Raw genomic sequence first — 15789 nt, 5'->3', positions numbered from 1 at the left:
CTCGTTTAACAGACTGTCAAATCTGGTGAGCAGGTGATGTGGAACACCACCAGTTGCCCGTTTTTTACTTGGAATGATCCCAGCACGTGTTGGCACAGTCACAGGCACTTCTCCAGGTTGTCCTCATAGATGAAGAATTAGTATTTGTTTAGAATTGTAAAATGGAAATGGTTGTGACATTATTGATTATGTTATCCGAATAGATTTCAAAGATAAAAACAGATTCTGCTCGCTTACTACATTCTGACGGATGAATATGATTGGGAGCCAACAACAGATCGTTTCTAACATGCTCCAAACATGTGAATTTATTCTCGCCTGGCTAATAAAAAATAAATGTGTCGACTGCATTAAAAAATGTTGCTAATATTTCAAAACATGCTATTAATAGATTTCTTCAATATACAAAATTCAAAGTTTTATCATCTTTTCTCTGATGAAGCGGAATTTAAATACAAAACTAGTTTTCGTGAATGCTTACTTTTCAATGGACTTTCGCTTATTTAAAATGCACCAAGTGATGTCAGCTGCTTATTTCCAGTTACAGTTTAATTAAAAATGCATAAGCACTACCAATGCTTTCCAATATCATAATTTGCACCTTTAAGTTAGCTGATAAAGATGCAATTAATGTTTGTTTAAATCGATTTTATTTAGCGTAATCTATAGATTTATTTTTATATATATATATTTTTATTTGCATGTAGTTTTGATCTGTGTTTAGTAATTAGTCATCGAACATAAATTCCGGGTGGGCGAGCTGCGTAGAAGCTGGTTCAAAGTACCGCGATAAGCGACGAGCGTGTGTGTGGGTGGTAGATGTATCTGATCGATCTGATAACACCAGATCCATACGCAACTGCTAGGTACAACATTTTGAGAGAGTTACTAATAATATAGGTGATTCGGAGACGATTGTATTTATGGCCGTAGGTACATAGATTGAAACAAAGGAACTAAACTAGACTAACGATACAGATAGTGATAACTATTAAAATCCAACTCTGCACTGGTAAATGTATTTTTGTGGGTTTGTATAAGTATATCTCTTTCTTCATCTTAGAACTACGCTTACTTCTAGATTACATGTAGCTTGTGGATGGGCACTCAATGTACAACAAAAATATGCTCTATTGGTTCAAGGATACAATGGAAGTAGTTGTGAACTTCTTGGGCCGCCTGTTAAAGGAAAAAACGCCACTACATGGAATGTTCCAAAAACTTAACTTAGTTTACAAAGCAAAGTGCCCTTAAATAAACTTCGGAAACAGAAACAGGGCAAAAATGTTACTCTAGCAACTCCATTGGATAAGATAGCTATTCTTAGTAATACACTAGGTTAAATGAGTACAACGATAATGGAGCTGCATGACAGATGTCGCACCACATGGACATGGCGCTAAATCGACGAAAAAAATACAATAACCTTAGGCTAAAATACACAGAAATAGCATCGAAACAAATCATATTGAGTAATTCACTGGTTAATACAAATCTAACAATGTTTGTGAAACGATAAGTCTACAAATTAAATGGAACCGTAAGTAAAAGAGGAGAACCATGGGTCACATGATCAAAACTAGTGTAACGGCAAAGGGTTACATTCTGACACTCACATCACAGCTGCTCCACACTGGAGGGATGGAGGCGGGCAGGTTCGCTGGCAAGGACAGCCTAGATGGTTATGTCGCCGTAGTCCTGTGACCACTTCTCGTACGAGTTTAGACTCTGCGGAGCCACGGAACGTCGGATGCGCTTCAGGGAGCTGTGAAAGTCCTGCTCCGTAATCGCACGCATCGCACTTATGTCCAGGCACTTCACCTGCTCCACGTTTAGCTCTCGGATGGGCTCCAAGGCTGCGTCCTTGGCCAGCGCAGTTAAGTCGGAGCCCGAGTAGCCGTCGGTGATCTTAGCCAGACGACGCAACGCCTCCGTATCCAGCGGACTGCCCTGCTTCTGCAGCAGTCGGTTCAGGAGCAGCTCGCGCGTCTGCTCGTCGGGCAGTGAGACGTAAACGCGTTTCGTGAACCGTCGTAGGGCAGCCTCGTCCAATTCCTGCGGCCGATTGGTGGCGGCCAGCACCACGATTCTATCGCCGTCTGGATTACCTGGCAGTCCATCAAACTCCACCAGGAACTCGGTCTTCAGCCGGCGCGATGCCTCATGTTCGCTGCTGCTTCGCTCCGAGAGCAGCGAGTCCACCTCATCAATGAAAATAATCGAGGGCTGCATGTGTCGAGCCACTGCAAAAAGGGCCCTAACCAATTTCTCGCCATCGCCCACATACTTGCTGGTTAGCGAGGCAGCCGAAATGTTCAGGAAGGTGGCACTGCACTCGGTAGCCACGGCCCGGGCCAGGAGAGTTTTACCATTTCCGGGTGGACCAAATAGTAGCAAACCTTTGGCCGGGGCACGAAGACCTGAGAAGATAGAAGAGTACCTATAGACAAACTTAAAGCAACTCCCTAATAGCAAACATACCCGTAAAGAGCTCCGGCCGGACGGAGGGCAGTATGACCATCTCCTGAAGAGCCTGCTTGGCTACGTCCTGACCCGCGATGTCCGTCCACTCCACTTTGGCCCCGCCCTCGACAATTTCATCAAGTATAAGCTGCACCAGCTTCTGCTCCACTCCTTTCACGCTCACCACCGGAGTGCTGGCGCCACTGCCACTAGGTCCGTTGTTGTTTATGGGAGTTCGTGAACGCTGAGGCGGCGTATTCCGACCCGATGACTGCAGATAAAATGAAATATTTAAAAAAAAATATATATATACATACAAAAAAAAAAATACTAAGCTTCAAAATCACCAAGCCATCAAATTGAAATCATAATTGTAATACGAAAGTAAGCGTGTTAAATAGTATTGTGTTGAGTAATAAACATTCACTTTGCCAATAAACAAAATTTGAGTACCCTGAGAATGCAAGTCTTTGTTTACTGCTCTGACCTAAAACAAATATGTTTTTAGTATAGAATGATCTATGAGCAATTAATAAATATATTAAAACTTTGTTTTTAGTATAGAATGATCTATGAGCAATTAATAAATATATTAAAACTATCTCGAGTAGTATGTGGAAATAGATTGGCAGTGCCAAATTTTTGTAAGCTGAGCCCATTTTTTATCATCTTTCGCTGCGTTGCAAACTCTCCAAAAATATAAACAGATACATTTTGTTTAGGTATCCCATATACTCACAAACTGGCGACGAACGGCGGGCGGAGTGGCAGCCGTCTTGGCTGGCTGCCTTTGGACTGCGCCCACGGATGTTTTGGAGCCAAGGTTGCGCGGCAGCGTTTGCGACTTGTTGGCCACGGCCAAATTGCCGGGCCGCTTGGTTCCAATAGTTAGCTTGCGACCAGATGCTGTGTAAGAAACAAAATAAATATGATCAGAGAAGGATAATCGAAAAGAAGATACTTTTTTTCAAGCTACAATTTAGGCAAGCAAAATAAAAATGTTAATAAAATAAAGTGCCAAGTGAGGAGTGATAGGGATTGACTGATAGATCTGCTTTAGGTCGCTGTTGCGCTGCCGGGTGAGGATCTTGTTGGGTGCTGGTGAGCTGGTGGGGAACTTACCGGTGGGCTGGGCACTGGTGGTGGCCTTGGGCCCGTAGCCACTGCTGCGCACTTTGAGTTTCATGGGTTCGCTCGTCATGCCCGCCAGCATGGGCTCCCTGGACTTCTGGGGCTTGCTTTGAGCCTGCTCCTTCTGCTTCTCCTTCAAGGAGAGCCGCTGCATTTGCAGATCCTCCTCACGCAGCGCTGCGCGTTTGATGAACACGACAATATGGACAAAACCAAGGTAGACAACAAAAAAGCAGGGTAAACGTGCAAAATGAAATAAACAAAAAATGAGGTAAACAAAAACTATGTTTCCGGGGTAGAGGGAATACGGCCAGCCACTCACCCAGAAAGTGGAGACGGTCCCTTGCCATCGAGAGGTTTGTCTGCATCTTGTCATGCAGCCGCTGGGCCCGATCCCACACATCCCCACGTCCACTCCAGCAGTCGACAGCGATGCCATCCTCCAGCTCCTTGATGCCCTTTCGGTAGAGCTCAATTGCCAGCTCTTTGTGACCTGGAAAAATAAAACGAAAGAGAGGTTTAGTAGAATTCGACTTTGCAATATCCTTTAAACTAAATCGTGCTGAAAATTATTAATAGTCTATAGACTTTAAAGTACTTGATGCCCTATTAAATATTAAATTAAGAAAACTCTTTCAGAGATCTATGTACTTAAACGAAGTTTTAATATTAATATATTGCCTTCTTAAAACCTTTTTAGCCCAGTCAGCCAAGAATAAAAAATGTAGAAAATGAAATGGTAAACAATTTTCCCTGATCCATGTTTTCTTAAGAATATATTTTAAACGATCTAAAAAGTTGTAGTTCTCCTTTCAAATCAATTTTGCACGATTAAAGTACTTTGAATATACCCTTGTGCACTATGGAAAACCAGTATAAAAAAGCATAGAATTGAATGACTCCTAGTCAATAAGTGTCCATCAAGGCAGACCACTCCCCCATTTCCTCCTCCGCTTGACATGTGGGGCATCTTTTGTGAGCGCGATTCGGCTTATTGATTCACACACTCGACAGACAACAAAAGCGGCCAGCGGGCGATGACTCATTGAGCATCGAGTACTCGAACTCGAACTGGATCTCCCACCCCCGACAGCGTCACTCACCTTCGTTCTCCTCGTCAATCTTGAGCGCCTTGGAGATGTACTCGAAGGCGCGGCGATGGTGATGCTTCTGCTTGGCCAGCAACGGATCACCGGGACCAGGTGAATAGCCTCCGCCTGGACGATTGGCGGCCATTTCCAAGGGTTGAACTGCCCTGTAACGCTGCGGCTGATTGGACAACTGCTGCTCCTGCCCAGCACCCTCACTATTCAGCTCGAGGGGATGGTTTAACTGCTGCTGCTCCTTGGAGGAATTCTGCACCACAATCTCTATGTTACAGTCGCGGCGGTGCGGACGGTAAATAACCTTTGTGCTCGCCCCGTACAAGTAGCGAAAAATACAAAACAGCTGATAAATCAGCGAGCGCAGAACGTTAAAGAGAAATATGATGGGGAAAGAGACGACGTAGAGGTTCTGTTTGTGCACGGAGGAGGAGGAGGCGCCGTACGGATGATGGTGGCCGCTGCGCGGGGAGCACGAGGTAGGGGTCAGGTCATCTGTGGTGGTGGTGTCGTCGTCGCCGTCCGGCGAACTGCCCGGACTACGTCGATTCGAGGAGGAGCCGCCACCGACGGATGAGGAACCGGCGACAACGGCGGCAACGTTGGAGGCGCTCGACGAGCGGTGCGTAGACTGGCGACCACTGATGACGCCGCCCGAGGATCCTGCTCCACCGCTGGACTTTATGGGTGACTTGGTACTGCTACTGCTGGCGCTGGAGGAGGATGACTGGTTTTTGGTGCGTACCATCGATATCGATTCCGCGCTGTCTGCGCGTCCAGCACTCCGGCCCCCCGCTCTCCTTGCCCTTGTCCTCAGCCCCGCAGAAGTTGCACGGGGAAGTGTTCCTTTAAGCTTAAACGGTTGGCAGTGGCACGCGTCGGTAACGTCGACACACAAAATCAAATAACCACGGACGCACTTTATTGTTGTCCGATGTTGGAGCAAGTGCTCATTTTGCTGCTATCCGAGAGTACTGATTTTTCTCCGCACTTAAAACTCTCCGACGTTGAAAACTGAAGCTAAGCTCTGGAGCCCCCAGCCAGTGCTGCCCAACTATCGATTACCAAATCTGTGGTGTTCGTTACATAGCTAGAAAAATAGCTAGTTCAAAATTTGAATCGTGGTATATAACGGACTATATTGCTACTTAGCTTCGCACGTTTCTTTTTTGGTGGTTTTCAAGGTCGAAATGTTATCTTTAATATTACTCAATACTCAATCATAAACTATTTATATACATATTTTTAAATGAGTTATTTTGTCTAAATACAAATTGCAGTTCCTGATATTTTGGATCAGAAGGAACTTGGGATACGACTGTAAGTCTTACAGTTGAGTTTTTAAGTTATTGTACTTTTGTAATAGTTATTTAATTATTGTTAAAAATGACAGTGTCCATAATTTTGACCTTTGAAAGAACTAATTTTAACGGAAAACTTCTAGGCTGGCATATCTGCTTCAAAATCAGCTGCGGACAGAGCTGCCACACTGTTTTGGCAGTTCAAAATTAGATATCTGGGATAAATTAAAACAACCAGGAACGACATTATTCAGATCGTTTAGATTAGCATAATTTAAATACAATTTTTGGTGGAAATTTTCAAAAAAAAAAAAACTACTGCCCGGTGTGGTAGCTCTGGTAGCTGGGTTTGCGATAGCGATACATCGTTAACACAATCTGGTACACTAACTGCCATCCCATCTCTCTCTCGGTTGTTTTTTTTGCGTTTTTGCATAACAAAATCTAAAAAAATTCGCCCAAAACGCAAGCGATCACGGATACGGAGATTAGGAGACCAAGTGCGGCACATCGCCCTTGCAGAGGAAACGGAATGGGTCAGTACACGGCGACGCAGCGCAAGAATGTGAGGATCCTGCTCGTGGGCGACGCCGGGGTGGGCAAGACGTCGCTGATTCTGTCGCTGGTCAGCGAGGAGTACCCAGAGGAGGTGCCTCCGCGTGCCGAAGAGATCACCATTCCGGCGAACGTGACGCCTGAGCAGGTGCCCACCAGCATCGTTGACTTCTCGGCCGTGGAGCAGACAGAGGAGGCCCTGGCTGCCGAGATTAACAAGGCGCACGTGGTGTGCATTGTGTATGCCGTGGATGACGACGACTCCTTGGACCGGATCACCTCCCACTGGCTGCCGCTCGTCCGGGCCAAGTGCAACCCCTCGCTGGACGGCGAAGGAGATGCCGAAGCGGAGGCGGAGGGCGATACACAGTGCGAGTCCGTGCGGAAACCAATAGTCCTGGTGGGCAACAAGATCGACCTGATCGATTACTCCACCATGGACAGCGTGCTGGCCATCATGGAGGACTACCCTGAGATTGAGAGCTGTGTGGAGTGCTCGGCTAAGACGCTGCACAATATATCCGAGATGTTCTACTACGCCCAGAAAGCGGTGCTGCACCCCACTTCACCGCTGTACATGATGGAAGAGCAGGAGGTAAGTGGACCCGCCTTCACCAGAGTGTTTCATAGGTCGGGACGTAATCTTTGGAAATATTATAAGCTATATGGTCTAGCGATAATAGACCTAAAATTAGCTTGGACCCTTTCAAAAGTTTCAAATTTCTTTTTCAGCTCACATCTGCCTGCAAGAAGTCGCTGGTGCGAATATTCAAGATCTGCGACATCGACGGGGACAATCTGCTGAACGACTACGAGCTGAACCTGTTCCAGCGGCGCTGCTTCAACACGCCTTTACAGCCCCAGATCCTTGACGAGGTGAAAGTTGTGATACAAAAAAACGTGCCCGATGGCATATACAACGATGCGGTCACCCTGAAGGGCTTCCTCTTCCTACACTGCCTGTTTATCCAGAGGGGGAGGAACGAAACCACTTGGGCGGTGCTGCGGAGATTTGGCTACAACGACCAGTTGGAAATGTGCCAGGAGTATCTGAGGCCCCCCCTGAAAATACCACCTGGCAGCAGCACAGAACTCTCGCACCGTGGTCAGCAGTTTCTTATCGCAGTGTTCGAGCGCTATGATCGTGATGGTGATGGAGCGTTGTCGCCTGAAGAGCACAAAATGCTGTTTAGCACGTGCCCGGCTGCACCGTGGTCATACTCCACTGATATTCGCAAGTCCTGCCCGATTAACGAAACAACGGGCTGGGTGACTCTGCACGGATGGCTTTGCCGCTGGACCCTTATGACCCTGATCGATGTGGTAAAAACCACGGAATACCTGGCCTACCTGGGTTTCAATGTACATGAAAACGACAGTCAGCTTGCGGCAATTCACGTAACCCGAGAGCGCCGCATCGATTTGGCCAAGCGCCAAAGCAGCAGATCCGTGTACAAGTGTCATGTGATTGGGCCCAAGGGATCCGGGAAGACGGGAATGTGCCGCGGCTTTCTGGTGGAGGACATGCACAAGCTAATCGGCAAGGAGTTTAAAACGAATGTGGTGCATTGCATTAACTCTGTTCAGGTGTATGGCCAGGAAAAACACCTCATTCTTCGAGATATCGATGTGAGACACGCCCTCGATCCCCTCCAGCCGCAGGAAGTCAACTGCGATGTGGCCTGCTTGGTATTTGACTCCTCGAATCCCCGCTCCTTTGAGTACGTGGCACGTATCTACATAAAGTATTATGCGGAGAGCAAGATCCCAGTCATGATAGTGGGCACCAAGTGCGACATGGACGAGCGCCGCCAGGACTATTTGATGCAGCCGGCGGAGTTTTGCGAGAAGTACAAATTGCTGCCCCCGCACCTCTTCAGCCTTAAGACCAACAAGAAAGAACTGTACACCAAGTTGGCAACCATGGCAGCTTTTCCGTGAGTAGACCTTTTGGGAGTTCTCGGTGTTATAATTCAGCTGGTAGCAGCTAAGTGAACTCTAATCGGGGTCCACAGTGTGGTGCTTGTTCTGTGAGCTAATACACATGGCTTAAAGCAGTGAAATACTTTTCTGAAGTTTATCAAACTTTTTAAAAGATGGACAAAGTATTTCACTCCTCACAGTAGTTTTAGATTGCATTTAACATTTGGGACACATCTTGGATTAATGGCTACTTATCTTCTTATCTTCTCTTTTCCCCTTTTTTGTGTGATGGTTGGTGTCTGTTTTTCTGTGTTGTTTGATGTTTGTGCACGTCGATGGCTTCGCGGATTTGCAGGCGCTTCCAGGCCGCCTGGATACTGTTCTACAAGCACAGGTTGGTACAGCTGTGGGAGTCGGCGTAAGTGTTACCATTCAAACTGAACTCGTTACTAATGTCAGTCTTCTATCTGTTGTTGTTCCATCTGCCACGGTCCCCGTATTACTTCCATGGGAGGCGCACAGATCCCCTATCCATAACCGCTTAATTAACGTGGTGTGCGGCAGCATTTTATAGTTATTTAGTTTTACCCTAACACCACCTTTTAAAATCTTTCGACTGTTTCAATTGTTCTAATCCGCACCTTTCCTTCCACATGCAGCCACTTGCGGCAATTCGGCTTGATGACGGAGGATCCCAAGCTTTGGTGGAAGGCAGGTCTGGGCGTGGCAGCGGCTACCATGCTGGGATTTATAGTGCTGAAGACCATCAGTGCCGCCGGAGCGCACTCCCGCTAAAGGAAGTCATTGGAATTGGGAGAGGGACTTACAAACACACGATTACCACAGACACGTTAATGTTCAAGAAATTCATGTAACTTATTAATTACTTCTTTGCTTGCTACTGTAAATCCAAATTTATTGTTACGAAAACCAAACCAAATGATGAAAAGGACACACGCCGATGTTCTCATTCCTGACATGTAAATACACTTGCCAAGTACACTAGCAGGAATCTGACGGAAGCAGTGGCCAGTAGACAATGAATAGCGGCAGGCCAGTCGAGCACATTGTGTATGTTGCATTTCTATCGTATATAACCCTAACTTAAATCATGTACTCTCTGATAAGTCAAATAAGTTATTGTTACCATCATAATCGAGTAACCAAACAACCGATATCGTACATAGTTGATAGTGATATGTACACGTACTGGGTTCTATATAAACCATATATACTACACCTAGAAAATCGCCCGATTCGGTGATATCGCACTTTTGTAAATACGCGCAAAGCCCCTAGTATGAGCAATAAATCTATCTATAATTGTGGATTTTCATATAGCGAACTTTACAGGATATTCTTGTGTTTTTATTTGGAATACTATTTTATTGAAAATGTCGGAATCGGCCTCCTTATGCCCGATTTTATTTTTATACCCTTGCAGAGGGTATTATAATTTTGGTCAAAAGTGTGCAACGCAGTGAAGGAGACATCTCCGACCATATAAAGTATATATATTCTTGATCAGGATCACCTCCTGAGTTGATATAGCCATGTCCGTCTGTCCGTCTGTCTGTTTCTACGCAAACTAGTCTCTCAGTTTTAAAGCTATCGAGTTGAAACTTTGCACACAGCCTTCTTTCCTTTGCACGCAGTATATAAGTCGGAACGGCCGGGATCGGCCGACTATATCCTATAGCTGCCATATAACTGATTGATCGGAAATGCCATAACTTTGGTGTTTGTAAAGTTAGGAAGAATTTTCTATGGGCTTTATATTTGGCAACAATCCGATTTACCAAATTCATAAGGATGGCCGACTATATCTAACGCATAAACGATTAGGAAATGCCATAATTTTGGTGTTTGTAAAGTTAGGAAGTTGGGATTTCATCGGTTTTATATTTGGTCAATCAATCCGACCTACCAAATTTCATAAGGATCGGCCGACTATATCCTATAGCCGCCATATAACTGATTGATCTGAAATGCCATAACTTAGGTGTTTGTTAAGTTAGGAAGTTGGGATTTTCTATGGGTTTTATTTTTGGCCAATCAATCCGACCTACCAAAGTTCATAAGGATCGGCCGACTATATCTTATAGCTGCCATATAACTGAACGATTGGAAATGCTATAACTTTGGTGTTTTTAAAGTTAGGATGTTGGGATTTTTTATGAGTATTAAGAATGCATCATATGAATAATTTTGGAGAATATAATTTACAGAGTATTCTGCAAGGGTATATCAACTTCGGCTCCGCCCGAAGTTAGCTTGCCTTTCTTGTTTTGTATAATTCATTAGCAACTAGTTAGTAAATTAAACTGAGTCATTCATTTTAAAAAGATACCAGCAACGACATTTTTTTTTTTAAAAAGCTTTAATAATAATTTATCTTATTATAAACGAGTCTGTAGAGAACTCATGCTTGTCGAGGTCTCAAATACATATAGAAAATACTATTTTAATCCTACTTTTGTATGCCATTGATGGCTGCTGCATTGGCAGCTGCTGGCGACATGCAATTGCCATCAGGATAGCGCTTTTGGAACTGCGTGATGAGCTCTGGATCTACCAGCCGAATACCATCCAGCTGGTTTCCCAGGGTTATCCAGTTGGGCTGGATGTTGTGGGGCCGCCCGAAAAGCTCGATTTTGCGGGTACCCGGACTGAGGCGCTCGATGATGCCGTAGATCTCGTCCGGCTTGTGCGAGGTGGCCCGCACCTCTGCCACGATAACGTCGCAGTCCAGTCCTCGGTTGAGATTGGTGGGATTGCCCTTCATGCCCACCAGGCAGTGCTCTTTGCCGTGGTTCAGCCAGTGACCCGTGCGTCCGGTACGAATGATCCGTTGGAGCTGGTTAGTCTTCACCCAGATAAGCTCGTCTACGCGTTCGTAGCCCCACAGCTTGAGGCAGTCGCGGCCCAGTTCCATAGCCCGCCCTGTGACCCACAGGAAGATGAGGCCATCGTCTTGTAAAGCCGGCACACCCAAAGCTCTCATTTCATCGTCCGACATCGTTCCGTAGGGCAGCTCCATGTGGATATCCCAGGGAGGATCGGCCATCACCACCGCAAACTTGCCCAGCACCGTCATGTCCAGGAACCGCAGATCGCACTGAATCCACTGTGGCGGATAGAGCGTGCAACTGGAATCGACACTGCGTTTGAGGCTCAACTTGGTCTTTACATCCGTAGGTTTGTTGGTGTTGATATGCGGCAGTGTGTCCACCTCGTAGTGCACGTATTTGCAGGTGGCCATGTGAAAGCAGGTGTTCAGGAAGCTGCAGTCCCCCAGCGACTCGTCAGTGTGCGCCTGAATGATCTTCTTGAAGTGCAGTTTAGTGCATTTGTCCGTTGTCTCGCTCCCGCAGGTGTCGCTGCCATCGGTAGACTCCTGGGACTCGGCCTCGCAGTTGTTTAGGCTCTCCGCGATGATCTCGCCATCTTCGGCTGTGGAGTCTACTGTCTTTGAAAGCTTTCCGCTGCTGCTTTCGACCGCCTCCCCATCAGTGCGTAGTTCTTTTTCATCCCTTCGTTCCTGCTTCTTTTTGGCTGCCATCTCAGCAGTGGCTTGCTGGGCTTTTAGGCACTCCACCTTGGTACCATGGGAGCAGAACTCCATGACTTGCGCTCCGCCGTGGGATTTGAATTTCTCCGCCACAGAGCGCTCCTTGGCCGTGGGCTTGGTAAGGAGCTCCAGGATCTCCTCGCCCACCTGCTTGCTCTGCTTCTCGCGGGTGGAGGGCATGGAGAGCAGCATCATGATGTCGTCGGAGGCGTCCAGGCTCGTGGATTCCTTACGCGCGGCACTGGAGTCTAGTTTCAGACTTTTTTCCTGCGGCTGATCTCCATCTTCGACTTCCACTGTAAGCGTAAAACGAAATTTCTAATCTACACTGCTTATTGACCTTGATGTGAGAGACTCACATTTCCTTTTGGCTTCCTCTTCCTTTTGTTGACATGTGTCATTGGTGTCCTCCAAGATCTCTTTTAGCTCCTTGGGCTGCACTGATATTATCTCGCAGCCGGCCTCGGTGCCGATGGTCACGTTCCGGATCACAATGGCTCCCTGGTTGGCCAGTTTGCCGAGTATGAAGTTGACCATTTCCAGGCTGCTGCCCGCAATCTTCTCCACCACCTGCGTGGACACGATGGGCAGGGCTAGGGACAAGGAACTGAGCGTCTGCAGCACCTCCTTCTGCACCTCCAGGTCGGCCTCAACTGGAAGGGAAAGAACATATGTGTTTTTTAGAGGTTTCAACTTTTTGCCATTGCTAGCTCTTACCGAGTTCCTTTTTGGGATTCGTCAGATCCTCTTGTATGTCCGATAGGATCTCGATGCGCTCCTTTTTGCGCTTCTCCAGCTTCTCGCGGAGAGTGTTTCTTTTCGTCTTCAATGATTTTATGTCCCACGCGTCTGCCATTGTTTATACACAAGTCGCCGGCGGCGGATGGTAAACAAAGTAATTTTTTTTACAAAGATTGCCGAAAAGTGTGGCCGTATACCTGCGTAGAAAATATACCCAATAAAAAAATTCTTTTAAAACTTTTAAAAGTGAACGCCAGCTGTTTGCATCTCGCTCTCTCTCATGACTGGCGTACGGTTTTCGTCGATCTGGATACTAGGCTTAAGTAATCTTTTAATTAAATAAAAATTGTAATTTGTAAAAGTATTCATTTTTTTTATAAATGTTGTTTACGAATTTTTTACTTATTAATTCAGATATTAAGTAATTAAAATCCAGGTTCGCCACATTTTGTTCCTTATTCTTTGCTTTTGCTAATACTTATTAAAGATTTTTTATCTTTCAAATAAATGTACGATTAACTTTAAATCTCAGTTTAAAATTTGAATATTGAACATTGCTTCACAATCATGTTTCAAGTGTCCAACACTACAAATGAAGTCCGCCCATTTTCGAAACAAAAAAATTGGATATGAATGATATCTTGTTTTGCAATATTCTGTTTCTTATTCTTTGATATAGCTATTTCTAATTAAATATATTAATATCTGTCAAATAAATGTAAGATTGAGTCCTTAAACACAGTTTGAATATTGCACATTGCTTCACAATCAAGTTTCTAGTGTCTGACAGTAGCAATAAAGTCCGCTTATTTCGAAACAGTGTTGGACAAAATTTAAATTGATATATAACATTTTATTGGCTTTTTGTTCAACTTGATTAACAATTAATTAATTCATTTTAATTATTATTAAGGATTTAATGCCAATTACCGTTATTTTAACGTTTATTGCATAATGGTATATTTTATTGTTTCAGGTCCGCCCAGTTGGTATTTTTCAGGGCTCCCACTCCGGTCACACTGCTCCGCTCCCCATTGCACCAAGCGGAAGCTGCGACGTCGCTGCTCCGCAACAATTTGACCAATAAAACGTGCTGAAACTCATAAATAATTGATGAAAACCGTTCCAAACGTAAATATTAATCAATTCAGACAAACAAGTGAAAAAATCGCGAAATACAGGCGCGTGAGTGTCGGAGAGAAAGAGAGTGAGTGCAGCCTTTTGCTTGCTCCCCGAAATTTGTGGCGTTTTCTTTTTGTTTATGCGAGCAAGAGAGAGCGCGAAGCATAAGTGCGCACCCACACGAGTGGGGATTTGCGAAAATCGAGTGGATGTGTGTGAGTGCGCATAGCATTTGCACACATTGTTATTGTTGGGGCGGTAGAGAGAGAGCCGAAACTAGGGCCAGATTTTTATAACGGCGACATTCGCACTTTTACTCTGGAGCATGACGGTTCTTTCGCGGCACTTTCGACGCGATTTAAAGCTGCAGCCAAAGCAGCAGCAGCTTCCGAGTCCGCTCCGAATCCACAACCGCATCCGAATCCCCAGCAGCCGAGGAGCTGTCTAATCCGCAACAGATTCGCAACGCGTATATATTGATTCAGTGCGAGTGCAGTTGCAGCGCGCACCCCTCAGAAAATCCAAACCCCCACCTCACTTTAACCACCCCTCGTTTTTCTCTGTGTATACTATAGCTTTTTGCTCCTTTTTTTAAGGCGGCGGCACGCCCTTTCCCAACGTGCGTGCGTGTGCGTGTTTGTGTATATGTATTGGCGGGCTAACCCAAAAAAAAATATACAAATTGTAAACTTTTGAAAAATTGGAATTGTGAAAACTATCAGAAAAATATGTGCCTGCTCGAGATATATTCCCCAGTGTGCATAGGAATAATGTGCAACAATAGTACATAAACAGCAATCAAGAAAACACCTCGCGAACACGAAATTTAATTCGAAAACCAGCACATAAACAACATGAAGATGGTAGATAAGTCATCCAAGTTGGTGGATAAATTTGCCGTTATCAGCGGCACCGGCGGCAGCGGAACCGGAGGCGGCCCACTCAATATGCCCGTCGGGATCTCCAGCACTGCTGGATTGGCCGGTGGATTGATAGGTGGTGGCATGACCAGCGGAGGAGCCAATGGCCAGAAGCCGGTGCCCATGAAGCTATTTGCCGCCTGGGAGGTTGGACCGAACGCCGCCCAACTGCATCCCAAGGTGAGTGTCAACAAATTTCACATAGTGCGACGAGAGACAGTAAAAGAAAAGCAGCGCCTTGCCAATTTGTTTTTTGTTTATTTGCCATAGGAATTTAAAGAGTAAAAAAAAAAAAAACACAAAAGGAAAAACGCCAACTGCGGCATTACCAAGAGTGGTTATTATTATTAAACTAGTCGACGGTATAGCTAACTTTTATGTATAAGCCTTCAAACTTAATAGCTTACAAGCTGATAGATGTATACTCTTTAAAAGTTACTAATAAAAAAATAAATAATAGCTTTTCACTGGTAGAGATTACAAGCCAAATTATTAAAAAGAAAATAAACAGCCCTGAAAAAGTGATAAAAATATAAATAAAAATACTTAGAAATGCTTATTCAATACAAAAATGAAATCTTTGTAAGTTTTATTTGTATTGGCTAAAAGTGACTGAGTTAAAGGTCATACAATTTTGATACTTTTGAATAGATAGTACAAATCAGCAGTTTGTTTACAGCATATTGTTGATTTTGTGCCAATTTGCTTTCGTGCTGGGTTTCCGTTCGATTGGGTTTTGTTTTGTTCCTATTTTTAGTTAACAAAAGCAAAAACTGTGAGCAAGCGCGCTAACTGTTATTTAACAGGCTTTGTTTTGTTGTTCGCTGGCAAAGCTGACATTTATTTATTTGCCTCTGCCCAAGAAATCGAAAAAGTTTAAAGTGCATAATGAAATATATTACCATTCTGGCCCAAGAATAAATCGATTTTACGCCTTTGCGAACCTGGCCCTGCTTACA

The 15789-nt window shown here is 45.0% G+C and overlaps 4 protein-coding genes across 7 annotated transcripts in view; 2 read left to right on the top strand and 2 right to left on the bottom strand.

The window, feature by feature from the left end:
- Positions 1-897: 897 nt before the first annotated feature.
- On the bottom strand, positions 898-5740 carry LOC108044152 (spastin). Of its 2 annotated transcripts, XM_017123042.2 has the most exons (6): positions 4698-5740; positions 3917-4087; positions 3586-3771; positions 3203-3369; positions 2482-2734; positions 898-2420 (listed from the first exon to the last, which is right to left on the bottom strand). In XM_017123042.2, the coding sequence occupies exons 1-6, from the start codon at positions 5443-5445 to the stop codon at positions 1675-1677; spliced, it is 2271 nt and encodes a 756-aa protein (XP_016978531.1). In that variant the 5' UTR covers positions 5446-5740; the 3' UTR covers positions 898-1674. The 2 variants fall into 2 exon arrangements, with proteins under 2 accessions (XP_016978531.1, XP_016978532.1); XM_017123043.2 differs by lacking the exon at positions 3586-3771.
- A 515-nt stretch (positions 5741-6255) lies between these two features.
- Positions 6256-9831, top strand: LOC108044153 (mitochondrial Rho GTPase). Of its 3 annotated transcripts, none has more exons than XM_017123044.2 (4): positions 6256-7148; positions 7286-8490; positions 8832-8894; positions 9136-9831. In XM_017123044.2, exons 1-4 carry the CDS (start codon positions 6531-6533, stop codon positions 9269-9271), a joined length of 2022 nt encoding a protein of 673 aa, XP_016978533.1. In that variant the 5' UTR covers positions 6256-6530; the 3' UTR covers positions 9272-9831. The 3 variants fall into 3 exon arrangements, with proteins under 3 accessions (XP_016978533.1, XP_016978534.1, XP_016978535.1); XM_017123045.2 differs by having other exon boundaries at positions 6257-7148; positions 8832-8870; XM_017123046.2 differs by lacking the exon at positions 8832-8894 and having other exon boundaries at positions 6271-7148.
- Positions 9832-10858: 1027 nt separating this feature from the next.
- LOC108044154 (N6-adenosine-methyltransferase MT-A70-like protein) lies at positions 10859-12984 on the bottom strand. Its single transcript, XM_017123047.2, has 3 exons — positions 12765-12984; positions 12407-12700; positions 10859-12343 (listed from the first exon to the last, which is right to left on the bottom strand). The coding sequence occupies exons 1-3, from the start codon at positions 12901-12903 to the stop codon at positions 10947-10949; spliced, it is 1830 nt and encodes a 609-aa protein (XP_016978536.1). The 5' UTR covers positions 12904-12984; the 3' UTR covers positions 10859-10946.
- Positions 12985-14003: 1019 nt separating this feature from the next.
- The window catches only part of LOC108044126 (phosphofurin acidic cluster sorting protein 2), a 35550-nt gene continuing 33764 nt past the window's right edge, over positions 14004-15789 (top strand). Inside the window, 2 exon segments of the mRNA XM_017123000.2 lie at positions 14004-14980; positions 14982-15010. Of these exon segments, the coding sequence (XP_016978489.2) occupies positions 14765-14980; positions 14982-15010 (245 nt within the window). The 5' untranslated portion in view covers positions 14004-14764.

Source organism: Drosophila rhopaloa, unplaced genomic scaffold (genome assembly GCF_018152115.1).
Source record: "Drosophila rhopaloa isolate 14029-0021.01 unplaced genomic scaffold, ASM1815211v1 contig_178, whole genome shotgun sequence".
In the NCBI taxonomy this organism is placed as follows: Eukaryota; Metazoa; Arthropoda; class Insecta; order Diptera; family Drosophilidae; genus Drosophila; species Drosophila rhopaloa.
The sequence above is the reverse complement of the archived record's forward strand: the minus strand, read 5'-3'. Positions and strand labels throughout refer to the sequence as shown.

What these genes read in the sequence shown, in the direction of transcription:
- LOC108044152 (XM_017123042.2), bottom strand. Translation starts at nt 5,445, where the DNA reads ATGGTACGCACCAAAAACCAGTCATCCTCCTCCAGCGCCAGCAGTAGC. An exon ending in GGACCGTCTCCACTTTCTGG is followed by an intron (nt 3,772 to 3,916) that starts GTGAGTGGCTGG and finishes TCAAACGCGCAG; the next exon opens with CGCTGCGTGAGGAGGATCTG. An exon ending in CACCAGTGCCCAGCCCACCG is followed by an intron (nt 3,370 to 3,585) that starts GTAAGTTCCCCA and finishes TTTCTTACACAG; the next exon opens with CATCTGGTCGCAAGCTAACT.
- LOC108044153 (XM_017123044.2), top strand. Translation starts at nt 6,531, where the DNA reads ATGGGTCAGTACACGGCGACGCAGCGCAAGAATGTGAGGATCCTGCTC. An exon ending in GCAACCATGGCAGCTTTTCC is followed by an intron (nt 8,491 to 8,831) that starts GTGAGTAGACCT and finishes GCGGATTTGCAG; the next exon opens with GCGCTTCCAGGCCGCCTGGA. An exon ending in GTACAGCTGTGGGAGTCGGC is followed by an intron (nt 8,895 to 9,135) that starts GTAAGTGTTACC and finishes TTCCACATGCAG; the next exon opens with CCACTTGCGGCAATTCGGCT.
- LOC108044154 (XM_017123047.2), bottom strand. Translation starts at nt 12,903, where the DNA reads ATGGCAGACGCGTGGGACATAAAATCATTGAAGACGAAAAGAAACACT. An exon ending in GAATCCCAAAAAGGAACTCG is followed by an intron (nt 12,701 to 12,764) that starts GTAAGAGCTAGC and finishes TTTCCCTTCCAG; the next exon opens with TTGAGGCCGACCTGGAGGTG. An exon ending in AGAGGAAGCCAAAAGGAAAT is followed by an intron (nt 12,344 to 12,406) that starts GTGAGTCTCTCA and finishes TTACGCTTACAG; the next exon opens with TGGAAGTCGAAGATGGAGAT.